General features: G+C 38.5%; 2 protein-coding genes across 11 annotated transcripts in view; one reads left to right on the top strand and one right to left on the bottom strand.

Moving 5' to 3' along the window:
* pikfyve (phosphoinositide kinase, FYVE finger containing) overlaps positions 1–11873 on the top strand; it is a 28157-nt gene extending 16284 nt beyond the window's left edge. For all 8 annotated transcript variants that reach the window (XM_073845569.1, XM_073845568.1, XM_073845565.1 and 5 more), the window contains 28 exons: positions 475–604; positions 827–1007; positions 1084–1158; positions 1237–1344; positions 1431–1571; positions 1750–1876; positions 3156–4399; positions 5439–5539; positions 5672–5743; positions 5928–6099; positions 6205–6383; positions 6577–6690; positions 6766–6874; positions 6948–7102; positions 7190–7286; positions 7372–7432; positions 7505–7645; positions 7724–7844; positions 7933–8028; positions 8264–8344; positions 8438–8529; positions 8641–8700; positions 9495–9671; positions 9749–9852; positions 9943–10071; positions 10513–10774; positions 11272–11346; positions 11428–11873. In XM_073845569.1, the coding sequence (XP_073701670.1) occupies positions 475–604; positions 827–1007; positions 1084–1158; positions 1237–1344; positions 1431–1571; positions 1750–1876; positions 3156–4399; positions 5439–5539; positions 5672–5743; positions 5928–6099; positions 6205–6383; positions 6577–6690; positions 6766–6874; positions 6948–7102; positions 7190–7286; positions 7372–7432; positions 7505–7645; positions 7724–7844; positions 7933–8028; positions 8264–8344; positions 8438–8529; positions 8641–8700; positions 9495–9671; positions 9749–9852; positions 9943–10071; positions 10513–10774; positions 11272–11346; positions 11428–11543 (4520 nt within the window). In that variant the 3' untranslated portion in view covers positions 11544–11873. The remainder of the gene's footprint in view (positions 1–474; positions 605–826; positions 1008–1083; positions 1159–1236; positions 1345–1430; positions 1572–1749; positions 1877–3155; positions 4400–5438; positions 5540–5671; positions 5744–5927; positions 6100–6204; positions 6384–6576; positions 6691–6765; positions 6875–6947; positions 7103–7189; positions 7287–7371; positions 7433–7504; positions 7646–7723; positions 7845–7932; positions 8029–8263; positions 8345–8437; positions 8530–8640; positions 8701–9494; positions 9672–9748; positions 9853–9942; positions 10072–10512; positions 10775–11271; positions 11347–11427) is intronic.
* Positions 11874–13628: 1755 nt separating this feature from the next.
* ankrd44 (ankyrin repeat domain 44) overlaps positions 13629–16722 on the bottom strand; it is a 32246-nt gene continuing 29152 nt past the window's right edge. For 2 of the 3 annotated variants that reach the window (XM_073845470.1, XM_073845471.1), the window contains exon 28: positions 13629–16656. In XM_073845470.1, the coding sequence (XP_073701571.1) occupies positions 16421–16656 (236 nt within the window). In that variant the 3' untranslated portion in view covers positions 13629–16420. The remainder of the gene's footprint in view (positions 16657–16722) is intronic. The other variant, XM_073845472.1, reaches the window with a different exon arrangement.

Here is a 16722-nt window from a genome sequence, read left to right as displayed (position 1 = left end):
TTGTTACAATACTTCCATTCAAAAGTTTGGAATCATTAAAAAGTGAATGTTTTCACAGTTTAAAGCTTCAAGTAAATCTTATACAGATGAGTAAACTGGTCAAAAAAACCTAAAATGAGTATTGTGATTAGAAAAATCAAAGTTCGAGATGTTGCAGAAACTGTTTGATCATAAGGTCAAATCAAAAAATCCCTGAAAGCCAGTCACACCTATGGGAAGTGCAACAGAAAGCATGGGTTGAAACTTCATCTTGAACAGCATTTAATCATATAATCATTTGTTATTATAAATGTCTTTACTTTGATCCTCTTTTGCAAGTTGCTTTGGATGAAAGTGTTTGCTAAATGCATAAATGTAATTTTTTTGTCAAATTAATCTTTCCTTGGTAAGTAAAAATGACAGTTTCTTAAAAAAAAATATTGTAGTGTACATCAACTATTGTCTTACCTATTCTAATGGGCTTTTCCTCTGTAGAGTCTTTGTTTAACCGGAGAGTTGAGGAGAAGGCTAAAGAGATGCTCTTCACACCTCTCGGCTGGCACCACAGCTCTCTGGACCAGCTGCGGGAAGAGAACGGAGAAAAGAAAGCGATGGAGCGTTTACTGTAAGACTTCAGAGGATTGCTATTTTTTTTAAGCAAAAGATGTTATTTTAGGTTGGTGTCAAAAAATGTCATGGTATCATTAACCATCAGCATAATATCAGCATGTAAAATACTATAAATACAATCCAGTGTCTACATTATGGTCACACAAGCATTACATATAAATCACATGAGTTTAGGGACTTTTGGAAGCACACATTATGATTAATGCTTCCTTTTCAGGTCTGCTAATCACAGCCACATGATGGCGCTGCTGCAGCAGCTGCTGTACAGTGAATCGCTGTCTCTCTCCTGGCGTGACATCATTGTGCCTGTGGTGAGGCAGGTTGTGCAGACGGTGCGACCGGATGTGCGTAACTGTGATGACGACATGGATATCCGTCAGTTTGTCCACATCAAGAAGGTGAGGATCACAAGTGGATGCAAAATTGATGAATCTAGTTCTACCAGACAAATGTCTAACATTTGCTTTTTTGTAGATTCCAGGAGGGAAGAAGTTTGACTCTGCTGTAGTGAACGGCTTTGTTTGCACAAAGAATATTGCACACAAAAAGGTTTGTACTGATTGAACATTACGCCACAGAGAAGGTCACGTAATATTTGTGCTAAAAGTGCCTGGACTTTCTCAACAGATGAACCCTTACATCAAAAACCCCAAGATCCTTCTCCTGAAATGCTCCATTGAGTATCTGTACAGAGAAGAGACCAAGTTCACCTGCATTGACCCAATTGTGCTACAGGTAACGGCCACTAATAGTATGCTAATTATTTTCAGAAAATACACACAAAAAAAAACTATAGTTTAATTACAATTTGCTCTTTCCAGGAGCGTGAGTTTCTGAAGAACTATGTTCAGAGGATTGCTGATGTCCGACCTAACCTGGTACTGGTGGAGAAGACTGTGTCCCGTATCGCTCAGGACATGCTACTGGAACACGGCATTAGCCTCGTGATTAATGTCAAACCTGTTAGTACCTTCTCCAAAGCATTGTTTAAATATTATTTGTCTCTTCAAAAATGTACTTCACATAGTTGCGCCCACTGATAATTCTATAATCAGGGGGTACATGGCAGATAGGATTTTATGGGTTCTTTTGGTCTGGTTTGTGAATGTTTGAATTAATATCTCTCTTTAATCAACACAGCAAGTCCTGGACCGTGTGAGTCGAATGACTCAGGGAGATTTAGTCATTTCAATGGATCAGCTTCTCACAAAACCTCGTTTGGGTACCTGCCACAAGTTTTACCTGCATTCCTTCCAGCTGCCAAATAGTGAGTCTACATGTCTATCTGATTTATGTTAACTCACTTTTCATTTTAATAAAAGTTATTTTTAGTAATGCAATTTATTAATACCATATTCGTTATTCTGTATCAATATCTGATGATATTGAATATTTAAAGGGTAAGTTTACCAAAAAACTAAAATTCTGTCAATAATTACTCGCCCTCATTTTCAGAACGCAAATTAATATATTTTTGATGAAATCTGAGAGCAATGCAATTGACAGGCTTAAAGGGCTAGTTCGACCAAAAATGAAAATAAGCCTATGATTTACTCACTTTCAAGGCATCTTAGGTATAAATAACTTATAACCTATAACAAATCGGAGTTATATAAAAAATTGTCCTGGCTCTTCCAAGCATTATAATGGCAGTGAGCGGGTGTTTCTTTAATAGTCCGAATGTAGTCCTATGATGTGCATCCATACATAAGAAAAAGTGTCTCACACGGCTCAAGGGGGTGAATAAAGGCCTCCTGTAGTGAATCGATGCATTTTTGTAAAAAAATTATCCATATTTAAAACATAATAATCGATTTTCTCTAGCTTGCGCTAACTGTCGTACACGGAAGCTGTTCTGGGCAAATGACGTAGGACGTATGCATTGCTCATGCGCTGCTGAGAAGTTACGGATTTCGATATAAGCCAAGAGGAGACTGTTTTTTCTTTGCTAAAGTATGGACACTTTGTTTCCTTTGCTGCTGTAAACAAACGTTGGTTTTCACAAGATTACCGGCGCATGCACAACGTCCTACGTTATCCACCCGGAATGGCTTGCACGTATGACAGTTGGCGCAAGCTAGAGAAAAGTAATTATTATGTTGCAAATATGGATATTTTTCTTAAACGAACACATTGACTCACAATAAGAGGTCTTTATTCACCACCCGGAGCCATGTGGAGCACTTTTTATTATGGATGGATGCACTTTATTGGACTTCTTTTGGACTGTTAAACAGAAACACCTGCCCACTGCCATTATAAAGCTTGGAAGAGCTTGGATAATTTTTAATATATCTCAGATTGAATTTAACTGAAAGAAGAAAGTCATATACCTAGGATGGCCTTGAACATGATAGTTGCGTTGCTGTCTATGCAGGGTCAGAAAGCTCTCGTATTTAATAAAAAAAATCTTAATTTGTGTTCCGAAGATAAAGGTCTTACAGGTTTGGAACAACACAAGGGTGAGTAATTATTGACAATTTTCATTTTTAGGTGAACTATTTTTAAAATATTTGTAAAATTCACACAATCCTTTCTGTTTACAGATGAAATGAAGAGCCTTATGTTTTTTGAGGGCTGTCCACCTCAGCTGGGCTGCACCATCAAGCTCCGTGGTGCTTCAGAGTATGAGCTGGCACGGGTGAAAGAGATCATTATTTTTATGGTGTGTGTGGCGTACCACTTACAGCTGGAGATCTCTTTCCTTATGGATGAGTTTGCTATGCCTCCTAGCCTGTCTGAGAGTTCCTCTTTCCCATGTCTGCTGGAAAGCACCACTTTGGAGGAAGAGGAGGAGACTGGTGGGGAACGGGAGAGCCAAGACAATGATGGTTCTACACTGGGGGATGACAACCTCACGCTTCTTCCAGAAGAAGACTTTGAGCCAGGGCTTCAGGAGGTTATCAAAATGCACAGTAGAGAGCCTTCTATCTCTGAATCTTCTCAAAAAGATGGAGAAAGCCCAAGAATAAATAAAAATCGTTCAGTTGCTTCTATCTCTGGAGGAGAGGAAGAGATTAGAAAGACCTCCACACCGCTTTCATCCTTTTCTTCCAGCCTTCTCCAGCCAATGTCGCCACCTTTCCTTATTTCAGACCTGAAAGAGACATCACAGGAGGTGATTAAAGGGTCAGGTGAGGAGGAGAAGAACAAAGAGCTGGAGGAGACTCTCGTCCATCGGGACAGCACAAGCTCTGAGACCTCCCTTCCACCTGCTCGGCTGTTTAGGGATCCCTTACAGGATGACACAGGCCTGTTTGTTACCGAACATGTAGCTTCTTCAGATGACCGCCTCAAATCCATCTCAGCTTTGTTTAAGCAGGAGCTTAAAGACATTATCCTCTGCATTTCACCCTTTATTACCTTTCGGGAGCCGTACCTGCTTACGTCTGCTGGTCTGCGTTGTCCTAGCCGGGATTATTTCCCAGAACAGGTTTACCTCTCGCCTCTCTTGAATAAGGACTCGAAAGAGCTGGACGGACGCCGCAAGAGGCAGCTGCTGAAAGAATCTGGCCCGAGTTCTAGCAGCCTGACCAACGGTACTGTGTCTCACCAAAGGACCATCCAGATTTTGCCCTGTCACAAACTCACAGATGCCCATATAATAGAGCAGCTAGGCAGCAGTCAGGATCTGGCACGCATGCTGGCTGACTATCGTGCCCAGGGAGGACGCATTCGGCAAAGAGAAGGAATGCAATTTCGTGAAACTCCACCGACAAAGGCACCAATAAAGTCAGATAGTGAAGAAGACAAAGGGGCAGGACTGAATGAAATGACTTGGGCTACTAAGGTGAGGGTTTCTTGTCTGCTAGTATGTTTATTATGTTACTTTGTTCCACATTCTGAACAGTAATGCACTTTCAATGGTTAGGGTGCACAGCTGGGTCTGAAACCTGAAAAATGTATTGTTTTTGGTCAGTGAAAGAAGGTGCTTAGCCTTAAAGGGATAGTTCGACCAAAAATTACCCTTTGATTTACTCACCCTTATGCCATCCGCCATCCTATGTGTCTATGACTTTCTTCTTTCAGGCGAATACAATCTGAGTTATATTATAAAATATCCTGGGTCTTCCAAGCTTTATAATGGCAGTGAATGGGTGTTAATATTCAGTAGTCCAAGATTATGATTTATAAAGTTTTAAATATTGATACTTTTCTTTAAAAAAAACCCCACATTGATTCGCTTTAGAAGGCATTTATTAACCCCCTCCTTTTTATGATGGATCAATGCACTTTTCTTGGACTTCAAAATCTCAACACCTACTCAATACCATGATAAAGCTTGGAATAGGCAAGACATTTTTTAATATAACTCCGATTGTATTCATCTGAAAGAAGAAAGTCATATACACCTAGGATGGTTTGAGGGTGAGTAAATCATGGGGTAATTTTCATTTTTGGGTCAACTAACCCTTAAAGGATAACTGTTGCCAAAATGCAACCTGGGCTGTTTTTTTTACTGTAAACGACAAGTGAGTTGTTCAAAACCTTTCTTTTTAGTAAACTCTGTGTACACAAACAATGTTCTCAATGCTGGAGTTCATGTGTAGAGACCCAGGCGATACTTTGAGCAAAGTGTCATGGTGTGTTGAGCCGCCTTAGTGTTGTAAAAACATCGATTTTGATGCGCTCAAATGTATGCCCCTAGTACTCCCATTCACCGGCCACTGACCACAAAACTAAATCACGGTCAATCTCAAAAACGGCTCGTTTGTCGTAATTATGCTTTTAGATATAAGTTTGTCTCATTTACAGTAAAAAAAAACAGCCCAGGTTGCATTTTGGCAACAGTTATCCTTTAACTACAATTAATTGTTTTTATGTTTCAGTTGGACTGTTTAAATCCAATCAACCATCAGAGGCTCTGTGTGCTGTTCAGTAGCTCATCCGCACAGTCTAATAACGCCCCAAACCCCTGCGTCAGTCCATGGTAAACTCTCAGTACACTTATATTGTCATAATAATTTAAGATGTATTAACAGTGACATGACAAAGCTGATTATTTTCTGAATATGCAAAAAAGGAGGTCTAGGTTTTTATTCTATCTGCTGTGTATTTACAGGATTGTAACAATGGAGTTTTATGGAAAGAATGACTTGACTCTTGGTGTATTTCTGGAGAGATACTGTTTTAGGTATTGTATTAAACCACACATCTTTCTTTTGTTTTCCTTTTTCCTGGAAAATGTGCATCATGTCTATGTTTGTCTATGCTCAAAATTTTCATGATTACTGAATAAAATTATTTGCTCTTGAACATTTGTCATCATAATATATTTGTTGTTCATTTTTATATTGTTTTATATGGGTGTGATTCAGACCCTCTTACCAGTGTCCCAGCATGTACTGTGAGACCCCCATGGTTCACCACATCCGGCGCTTTGTGCACGGTAATGGCTGTGTCCAGATTGTTCTAAAAGAGCTGGACTCACCTGTACCTGGATATCAGCACACAATCCTCAACTACTCTTGGTGCCGTGTCTGTAAACAGGTAAAACAGGGAGCCTTTGGATTAGAAAAAAGAGAAAAAACAACTAATATAAACCATTATGTGCTACAGTATTGCTCATATGAATTGTTACCAATTTTGTTTCAGGTGACTCCTGTAGTCCCTTTATCCAATGACTCCTGGTCCATGTCCTTCGCCAAGTATCTAGAGCTCCGGTTCTATGGTCACCAGTACACCCGTCGGGCCAACGCAGAGCCTTGTGGCCACTCCATCCATAAAGATTACCACCAGTACTTCTCCTACAACCAGATGGTGGCTTCATTCAGGTGTGCATCTTCACAATATATATATCTCTTTATTTGTAATATTTCAAATACAGTTGAGGTCAAAGGTTTACATACAACTTGCAGAATCTGCAAAATTTACCAATTATTTTACCAAAATAAGAGGGATCATAGAAAATGCATGTTTTTCTAAACTTTTAATCCAAATGTATTCATGCTCTTCTGTCATCTGTAGCTACATCCCAGTGAGGCTACTCGAGATCTGTCTGCCTTCTCCAAAAATCCTCATCAGGAACCAGACTCCCTCTAAAGCCAACTTGCAGCAGGACCTCAAAGACTTCTCCCAGAAGTAAGATTTCCTACAGGACTTGTCTTGCCCTCCTCAAGATAACAGCTAAGTTAATTAATTCTCCATCATTTGTAGGGTGGCTCAAGTGTACCTGGCCATAGATGATCGTCTCACCTCCCTAAAAACTGACACCTTTAGCAAGACCAGAGAAGAAAAAATGGAGGACATGTTTGCACAGAAAGATGTAGGTTTCTTCACAGGACTGTGTCCCAGGACCAATGTCCATTTACTTTAAATAAATGTTTTTTTGGTCCTAGATGGAGGAATCAGAGCTTCGCAGCTGGATAGAGAAGCTACAAGTGCGTCTACAGACCAGCACTATTGATTCGCCGCAACAACTACAGGCTGTTCTAGAGTCAGTGGTGGTCAAAAAGCAGGGTTTGTGTGAGACCCTGCAGTCCTGGAACAACAGGTGAGGATTGTATTCATAGAGCCATAGAGACTGAAACTCAACATGTGCCATCAGAACAGTAGAACTTTTATTTGATCTTATCACCAGACTTCAGGACTTGTTCCAGCAAGAAAAAGGCAGGAAACGTCTCTCTGTTCCTCCCAGCCCTGGCAGACACAGACAAGCTACATCAGATGAGAGCAAGGTCAGTCATTTATTTAGCAAATCACAAGGTGTAGTTTGCTCAAGTAAGCCACCTCCTGGACTCATTTTTTGTTTTTGATTGATAGACTAGTGCTTTGGAGTCCTCTCCTCGTAACCCATCCCCTGTGGTCCCAAATGGAGAGAAAGGTGAGTTCATTGGTCCTTTATTCATTTTGAAAAAGTTGCTCTTGATTGTTGACTCACAGACTTTTCTCACAGAGGACCGTCACCTCAACACATTTCCGTCAAGTTCAGGGTCCTCGTCTTTACTACAGTTACCGTCTCCAGCTGAACAAGCTTCAGACATCATCACAAGTGGACCATCTTTTCCTGATCAAGACTCTGTCAGCAATCCAGATGGTAAACATACTTACCTTGGGTTTGAAATCACACATAATCATCCCACCTGACTCTCTCTCTCTTCATCTCTACATTTAGACATGTTCGATGGACACTTACTTGGTTCCAATGACAGTCAAGTAAAGGAAAAGTCCACCATGAAAACCATCCTGGCCAACTTGTTACCAGGGAACAGCTACAATCCCATCCCTTTCCCTTTGTAAGGCTGTTATGATATTATAGTTACTAAAAAGCACACCAAAGCTTTTCTTTCTCAAGCTGATAAAATACCTTTTTTTTTATGTTAGTGACCCAGACAAGCACTATTTGATGTATGAGCACGAGAAAGTTCCTATAGCCGTGTGTGAGAGAGAGCCCAGCTCCATCATTGCCTTTGCACTCAGGTACGGCTTTTTGTACATGTATAACTAAAAAGTAGTTTTGGATGTTTCGATTTTGATACATCTCAGTATTTATGTATTTACTCTGAAATGGCTTAAAAGGCTTTATTTTTATTCAGTCTTGTGAACCAATTCACTGAAGCTGACCATTTTAAAGAACTGATTTCTACATATGAATCAAACTTCTCAGCAGTATGAGCATTTTAAATAAGTCATTATTATCATTTCCATCATCTAGCTGTAAAGAATATAAAACTGCCCTTGAAGAGCTTACAAAGACAACAGTAAAGACTGGAGGTGATGACTCTCAGACCATTAGGTACATCAAACATTCATTTCCCTCTTTAGATGTATTTTCTCTGTGTATATTGAAAAAACAGTAAGCTGACTTCCTCTTTTTTGCCATCTATAGTTCTGGAGAAAGTAGAGTGAAGAACAGCCCAGCCAAACCTAGTGACAGCATGTCCCAGCTGAGCCGCAGCAGCGTTGATGCTGACCCACTCAGTAAACCCAACCACAGTTTACCAAATACTAGCCACTTATAAATACCATTTATAATTTGCTCTGATATGGAATTTCTTATGAGACTAAATGTTTATGGAATATCTTTTGCAGAGGAGCCTGAAAGTGGAGACAAACAGAAGAAGCAGACGGGCAACCCACACATTGAGCTGCGTAAGTATCAGGCTCAAATATGAGACTAAAACATTGATTATATTCAGGTAAATATTATTGACCTTCTGACATTAAACGGATAGTTCAACCAAAAATTTTGTTATTAATTACTTACCTCACTCCAAAAGTAAGACCCTGTTCATCCCATTCATCTTGGGAGCACAAATTCAGATATATTTGATGAAATCCAAGAGTTTTCTGACCCTACATAGACAGCAACAGAACTGACACGTTTAAGGTCCAGAAAAGTAGTAAGGACATCGTTAAAATAGTCCATGGGATATCAGTGGTTCAACCGTAATGTTATTAAGATACGAGAATATTTTTTGTGCAAAAAAACAACTTTATAACAACTTTATTCAACAATTTCTTCTCTTCCGTATCAGTCTTCGACGCATGTTCACAAGAGTACCAAAGTTTTTGGGTTAAACCATTGATGTCACATGGACTATTTTAACAATGTCCTTACTACCTTTCTGGGCCTTGAACATGGTAGTTGTGTTGCTGTCCATGTAGGGTCAGAAAGCTCTCAGTTTTCATCAAAAATATCTTAATTTGTGTTCTCAAGGTGGACAACGGTCTTAGGGGTTTGGAACAACATGAGGGTGAGTAATTAATGACAGAATTTCCATTTTGGGGTAAATTGTCCCTTTAAGTAATTGTGGACCACAAACTAACCACTGTCATTTTCAAATATATTTTAGAAATAATTGAGCTATTTAATAATAAGAAGAATAGGTATGCATATAAATATAAACATAAAAATAAACCTGAGTATCATACTTAAAATGCAGAGTTCTCAGACGCAAATGCCAAGTTTTACTGCCGGATCTACTACGCAGAGGAGTTCCATAAAATGCGGGATGAGATCATGGAGAGCTCAGAGGATGATTTTGTGCGGTCGCTCTCTCACTGTGTCAATTGGCAGGCTCGTGGTGGGAAGTCCGGTGCAGTTTTCTATGCCACTGAAGGTACGACCTGATCTAAGGGTGCAAGGAGATTTCTGGGTTGTTGGATGTGTTTTGCTAAATGTGCTGTTTCCCCTCAGATGATCGGTTTATTCTAAAACAGATGCCCAGATTAGAGGTCCAGTCCTTCTTAGACTTTGCACCCCACTACTTTACTTACATCACCGGATCAGTTCAGCAAAAAGTAAGGAAATACATACTTGTAAAACTGACTGAGGCAACATTTTTGGCCTGTTTTAGGTTTTTCTCTCTAAACTATGCATCCTTTTAACAGCGGCCCACAGCACTTGCTAAGATTCTGGGAGTGTACCGTATTGGCTACAAGAACTCCCAGAACAACACAGAAAAGAAACTGGATCTGTTGGTGATGGAAAACCTTTTCTATGGGCGAAAGATGGCACAGGTACATTTATTGAGACTTTAAAGGGGTCATCAAATGCAAACTCACTTTTACATGTTGTTAGAACAGAAATGTGTGTTGGCAGTGTGTGTACACAACCACCCTATAATGATGAAAATCCACCCAGTGGTTTTTTTTAAACTATATAAATCATAACCCCTTTTTCAAATCAAGCCATTCTCAGCTTCTTGTCTGTCACACTGACCAAGGCCGCTTCCATGATAGTTGTTAGACATAGCCATCTTACCATCAAGAATTTTTAACCAAAGTATGTTATAGATTTTTCTTTAAGAGCCTAAAGAATCATATCAGCTTGTGTAAAGTGGGCATCCGATGACACCTTTAAATTTGCAACTTAAAACTTATTTTATGTTGTTTCAGAAATACAGTTTTCAATTTATGTTCACTTTCTGTTTTGTGGTCCTGTTACCTGTGTTTATGCAGGTGTTTGACCTGAAGGGATCCCTGAGAAACAGGAATGTGAAGACAGAATTAGGAAAGGAGAGCTGTGAGGTGGTGCTCCTGGATGAGAACCTCTTGAAACTGGTGCATGACAATCCCCTTTATATTCGCTCACACTGCAAGGCCATTCTGCGTGCTGCTATCCTCAGTGACGCCCACTTCCTGTCCAGCCACCTAATCATTGATTATTCCCTGCTGGTGGGCCGTGACGATGCCACGGATGAGCTAGTTGTGGGCATCATAGGTGAAAAAATCTTCTGTTGTTTCATGATGCATAATCAATCGGCCATATTGGCGGCACTGAATGTAAACAATGCCACTGAACTGACCAAAACTTGCATATTTTGCTGATTATTGCTGCTGAAAATGGTCAATTATTGTCATGTTTTGGGATGTACTAATCGGTCAGACCAGGAAAAACATTTGGAGTACAAACAGAACAGAACAGTACAAAAAACTGTCTGAGGAACAAAAGATGTTTGTGGTTTCCAGGGCAAGGATTTTGACAACTTTTGTATTGTGTGTTTTTTTTTTTTTTTTCCATTTACAGTCAGGTAGGTGCAATATTTAGCAGAACAAAGTATTCAGTAGTACATTATCCATGCAATCCGTGCTGTTGTTTACATCAGAGTATCTCCAATATGGTCACATATTTGAGTAACTGACCAAACCGTGACGTAAGTGCAAACCTTCTGTTGGACTGTTCTTTTAGTGATTATTAAAACTCTTTCATATTTGAAGATTATATCCGGACTTTCACATGGGATAAAAAGCTGGAGATGGTGGTCAAATCTACCGGGATTCTTGGAGGTCAAGGTACATTTATATATCTTCTTAAAACATTCATAGCCATGATATTCTCAGAAACTGAAACTCCTACCTTTGTTTTAAACCCAGGTAAAATGCCTACAGTGGTGTCACCAGAGCTGTATCGAGCACGTTTCTGTGAGGCCATGGACAAATACTTCCTCATGGTCCCTGATCACTGGACAGGTCTTGGACTCAACTGCTGATAGACAAGAAGGGGACATTACAGCTGGAAAGGGATATGCTGCTCCATCATCTACTTTGCAGTGATTTAATAGAAGACCCACCATAGTGACCCTCCATTATCTGCAGTGGTGTTTGAAGCTGGGTGAAACTGAACCCCTCTGTTTCTATGCTTTGTGCACAAATTGACCAAAACTGATGTGCCAAGACCCAGTAGATCCATTAAAGAGACTGGACTGAAATGGCTGAACTTTTAAAACCATGTTATGCAGTAGTGTTTGTTTATAACATATTAACTGTGGATGATGTAAAAGTTTATAAATGTACAGAGATATGTAATAAAAGATTATTAATACTGGTAAAAGTGTCAGTCTTATGATATTTAGGGCTTTTGTGAAAACTACAGATCATACTTCTGCATTTTCCACTGATGAATAGTCATTATGAGAGTTGAAAGCAGATTTTAGGAAAGCACCCAAAGGTGTTTTTGATGGAATAAATACAAATCACACTCATGATAATGTTTCTATAGTATAATGAAATGTATACACTTTTACAAAGATTTATACAGTTCTTCAAAAATGATTCAACCCCTCGGAGACTACAGTACTTTACAAATACAAGCTTTTCGGAAGATCCAGGACTTTATAAAAATTTGCATAGATAACAGATTACTGTCATATTAAAAGTGATCATGTCAATATAAAATGTAATATTTTTGAGTTCTATGATTTTTTTAAATAACACAGCTATGTCATAATTATTCAACCCCTATTCAACATTGTTTTTTAGTCACTTATATGGTGGGGAACAAAAAAATGTCTTAACACAATTAAAACTTTAGAACCTCTAATAGAAAAAAAATTAACTTAAATTGAGCAGCTAACATGACAGTCAACAGAGCTCTCACAAAAGCTTTTTTACTTTTAGAAAGTCTAAGTCTAAAACTTCCAAGACCAAGGCAAAAGGTCCTAGAGACACAGCTGGCAGCCTTATTTCTTAGATTAAAATGTGTTGTACCAGAAAACCTTTGAGTTTTTTTTTTTTTTTTTTTTTTTTGAAGGATCAGGCCATTTTGGCAAGGATTATGATGCCTTTGTTGAAAAGATTAAGGCTCAATGGACTTTTCTGCACGACAATCATCCCAAAGTAAACATCCAAATCTACTCATGCTGTTTTCTGCAGCAAAATGTCTTGCAGGTCAAGGGGGTTGAATAATTTTGATTGCAACAACATCAACTAACATCATGGCAGAGACCATTTGGAAGCGTTAAATTAATCGCAAATGGTTTATAACAACAAAATTAATGTGATTATTCATTTGAAGTAAAACTTGTGTGGCAAAATAATGAATGAATGTTTTGATCAGCGCATATCAGACAGTATTAAAATTGCGCATATCAGAGTATTAAAATTGTGAGCCGCAGATGGGCAGTGAGTAAAGGTAAGATGTAACCACCTTAAATGTGTAACTGTTACATTTTCCTAAAGAAAATGGGTATATTTTTGGGCCCGCGTTTCCATAACTCACCGAGACCTTCAGGTGTGTAGCACTGCATGTGAGCCAAAAAAAAGTCCTCTTGAAGGTATTCAGTTGTTTACTCTTCATTTTGAGAAATGACTTTAAATTTGATGCTTTATATATAAATACTTATTTGCAAATGGTCGTTGCTTTGCAGCTGGATACAGCGTTTACCAAATTAGCATATCGACCTATGATTGGTCGTCATTTGCTGCATTGCGCTACTTTAAATATTACTTTAAATATTTTTCCCACTTTCCCTAATTCCCATTTAAAATTCCAAATGTCATATCAAATTGCCTTCTGCTTTGGCCTTGTATACAAAAATAAAATATCCTAAGAATGCATTAAAAACTTTTGCAACCAGGTGGACAGATAACTTTAATCGAAATTGTGTGCAAAATGATTTTCTACAATTCTAGGCCAACTATTTTGTATGAGGTAGGTTTCCTTCTTGTGAGATCTGAAACATGGAAACAAGATATTTAATTACATTTAAAATACAGCTGTTCTTTTCGTTTTTGTAATCAGTGGATTTTCAACTGGATAGGAAAACAGACTCAAAACAGACACAGAACTCTGTTAAAGCATTTTATAGAATAGTCATACAATTTATATAAAAGAAACTTGAGCTGACAAAGAACCTTTAACATCGGAATGAAGGAGGAAACCATAATCTAGATTGTCACACATTTCAAAGCTTTTTTTTCTGTTATAATACTGTTTGACTCATTCCTCTGCATTCTTCCACTCAAAATCCATCTAGTTTATGAAAAGAAAATCAACCATGTGCTTTTGTTATAAGACAGTTGTGTGCAATTTTTGCTCTGGTGATGATAATGTCCATGAGCTGATATGTACAAAGACTGTTTTCTATTGTAAATCACACACTCATAGGCACAAACATCAGGACTTGGTTAAAAAAAAAAACATTGGCTTACGATTGGCAGGTGTGACCCAGACTTATCTTCACATCTTCAGACTTTCATTACACTTCAATACATACATACATACATACATACATATATATACTGATGTAATCTAACTAACTCTGAAAATGCAGAACAAGGCACTGGACACGGTGGAAAAACTGGCACATTGTGGACAAAGGCAAACAGACAAACGGTGGTTTACATTTTCTTTTAAAATTTGTTTTGGAAAGTTTCTGACCGGCAAGACACATCTTTGCTGAAAGCTCTTTATCTTTTGAAGCAAAATAGAATCAAAGCATGTTTAGAAATCTGTTTTAAAAAAAGAATTGATATTCAACCAGTACAAATTATTAAAAATAATTTCAGAAAGAAAAAAAAAGAAGATGGGAATATTATCATAGTCCTAGATTCATTTCTTAAATGAATAATTCACCCCAAACACACAATTCTGTCATTATTTACTTCCTCTCATGTTGCTTCAAACCCCTATGCTGTTTTTTTTCTGTTCATGGAACACAAAAGGAGAAGTCTTTTGAAGTAATACAATAGTTTTGTGTGAGAACAGACTAAAACTGGGACTGGAGTTCAGAGTCACACTGGATCAGTCCATTTAGTAAACAAATGTGACCCTGGACCACAAAACCAGTCATAATGGTCTTTTTTTTTTCAAATGGTTTATACAGCAGCTGAAAGCTGAATAAATAAGCCTTCGATTGATGTATGGTTTGTTAGGATAGGACAATATTTGGTTGAGATACAATTATTTGAAAATCTGGAATCTGTAAAAAAAAAAAAAAAAAAAATTAGAAATTAAAGTTGTCCAAATGAAGTTCTTAGCAATGCATATTACGTTTTGATGTATTTATGGTAGGAAATTCACAAAATATCTTTATGGAACATGATCTTTACTTAATATTCTAATGATTTCTGGCATAAAAGAACATTTTTTGACCCATACAATGTATTTTTGGCTATTGCTACAAATATACCCGCGCTACTTAAGACTGGTTTTGTGGTCCAGGGTCACAAATCATTTGAACTGGTTCTTTTTGGATTGGTTGATTCATTCAGTTCTTGAGCTTAATTCACTGATAGAATGATTCTGAACCAACAGCTCACTGAAGGGAAAGATTGTGGATTATGGCTTTAATTTTGGCCTTTTTCTCATACAAAGCTTTCGTATGATTTCAGAAGACTTGGAATACAGTATGTAGCTCTTTTGGAGGTATTTCTTTGTCATTTTTGGAGCTTGACTGACATCACTATGAACTGTTGGTGTATGGAAAGAGCCACATTAAGACTTCTGTGTTCCACAAAAACAATGACAGAATTATAATCTAGCGATGACCTATTCCTTTAAACACCCATTTACTCCCATACATAAGTGCATACAATTGTAGTACCATTGTTAACTAAATGTTAATAAATATCGGCTTGAGAACATCCTGGTTCACATAACATGCCATGCCCTGTCACTACAATCTAAATTAAACCTGAATAGAAGTATTATTTGAACACTGTGTCTATGTCTGAGAAGGAACCAAGCGACAGCGTCACTCTCCAAAAGCGTCAGACGCAAGTTTAGACCATCAAGGCCTAGAAATCTACTTATCTCAATGGAATAAAAATGCTCTTTTTCACAATATAAATCTCAAGAGCTTTCTATGTCAAATACAATATGTAAAGTACAACTTGTGTATGATTGGGAAATGTAGAACTTACATTAGATTTTAGTCACATTACACTGGGTTTCGTGTACTTTCAGTCTTGTCTTAAGGCTAAAATACACCACACAACTTTTCAAATCTGAACAGATTTTTAAAACACAATGCTTAGAAGGAACAACTGGGCATCAAGCATTAAACAACCCTATTAGACTTTAAGTCATTCCAAACACAACAAACTCACGGAGAAACGTTTGACTTGTTGCTAGAAAAATGAAAAACACTATGTAAAACCTGTCAACTCAAATCAGAAGTACAGCTCTGACTTTTGGCAGCTGTATCGACTCATCCAGACTGTAAGTCTGGGGAAAAGTTGTGTAGTGTATTCCAGCCTTTACGTACTTAAATAAATACTGAGGTTGGTAACAGTAATGTCAATTCCTCTTTTGGTCGAAAAATGTTATTTTTTTGTTGGTCCCACAGTGACAACGTGGGTGAAATGAGGGTGATTTCCACAGGATAAAATCCTTCAAATGTGAGAAGTCAGTCAAGATTTGCCAATCTATCATCAATCAACCTGTGTTAAAGTGATTAAAATGGCTTTCAAAAAAATTTCCTGTGCAAACAAGTGTGGCAGAACAAAAGCGTACCATGTGTGCTATATGTCATAATCTCTTTTATAGAGGCTGTGCTCCATACTCAAAAATCTGTACAACTTCTGTAAGGTTTATGACAATATGTCCTTTGAAAACTATGACCGGCACCTTTAAAAGAAGCCGGGGTCAAAATGTCTCTGAGTCCGAGTCGTTTTCGGTGGTCGTGCCCTCGCTGGAGGGGCCGGAGGGGTCTCTTGGACTGCGGGGACTCTTGGCCTGGCGGGGCAGAGATTTCAGCAGGGCGCCTGGGGAAGGAGCTCCAGAGCTGCAAGGGGAGGAGAAAGGCATCATGGTAGCCAGAATGAGAGCCAGGCAGTCAGCCACTTCCCTGCTGGGAGCGCAAGCCAGAGCAGGGGTGAGACCTGCGGGGAAAGACAGCCAAAGAGCGAGAGGGACAGGAAAGCAGAGAGAGGTAAAAGGAGGAACGG

This window comes from Garra rufa, chromosome 8, assembly GCF_049309525.1.
Source record: "Garra rufa chromosome 8, GarRuf1.0, whole genome shotgun sequence".
In the NCBI taxonomy this organism is placed as follows: domain Eukaryota; kingdom Metazoa; phylum Chordata; class Actinopteri; order Cypriniformes; family Cyprinidae; genus Garra; species Garra rufa.
The sequence above is the reverse complement of the archived record's forward strand: the minus strand, read 5'-3'. Positions and strand labels throughout refer to the sequence as shown.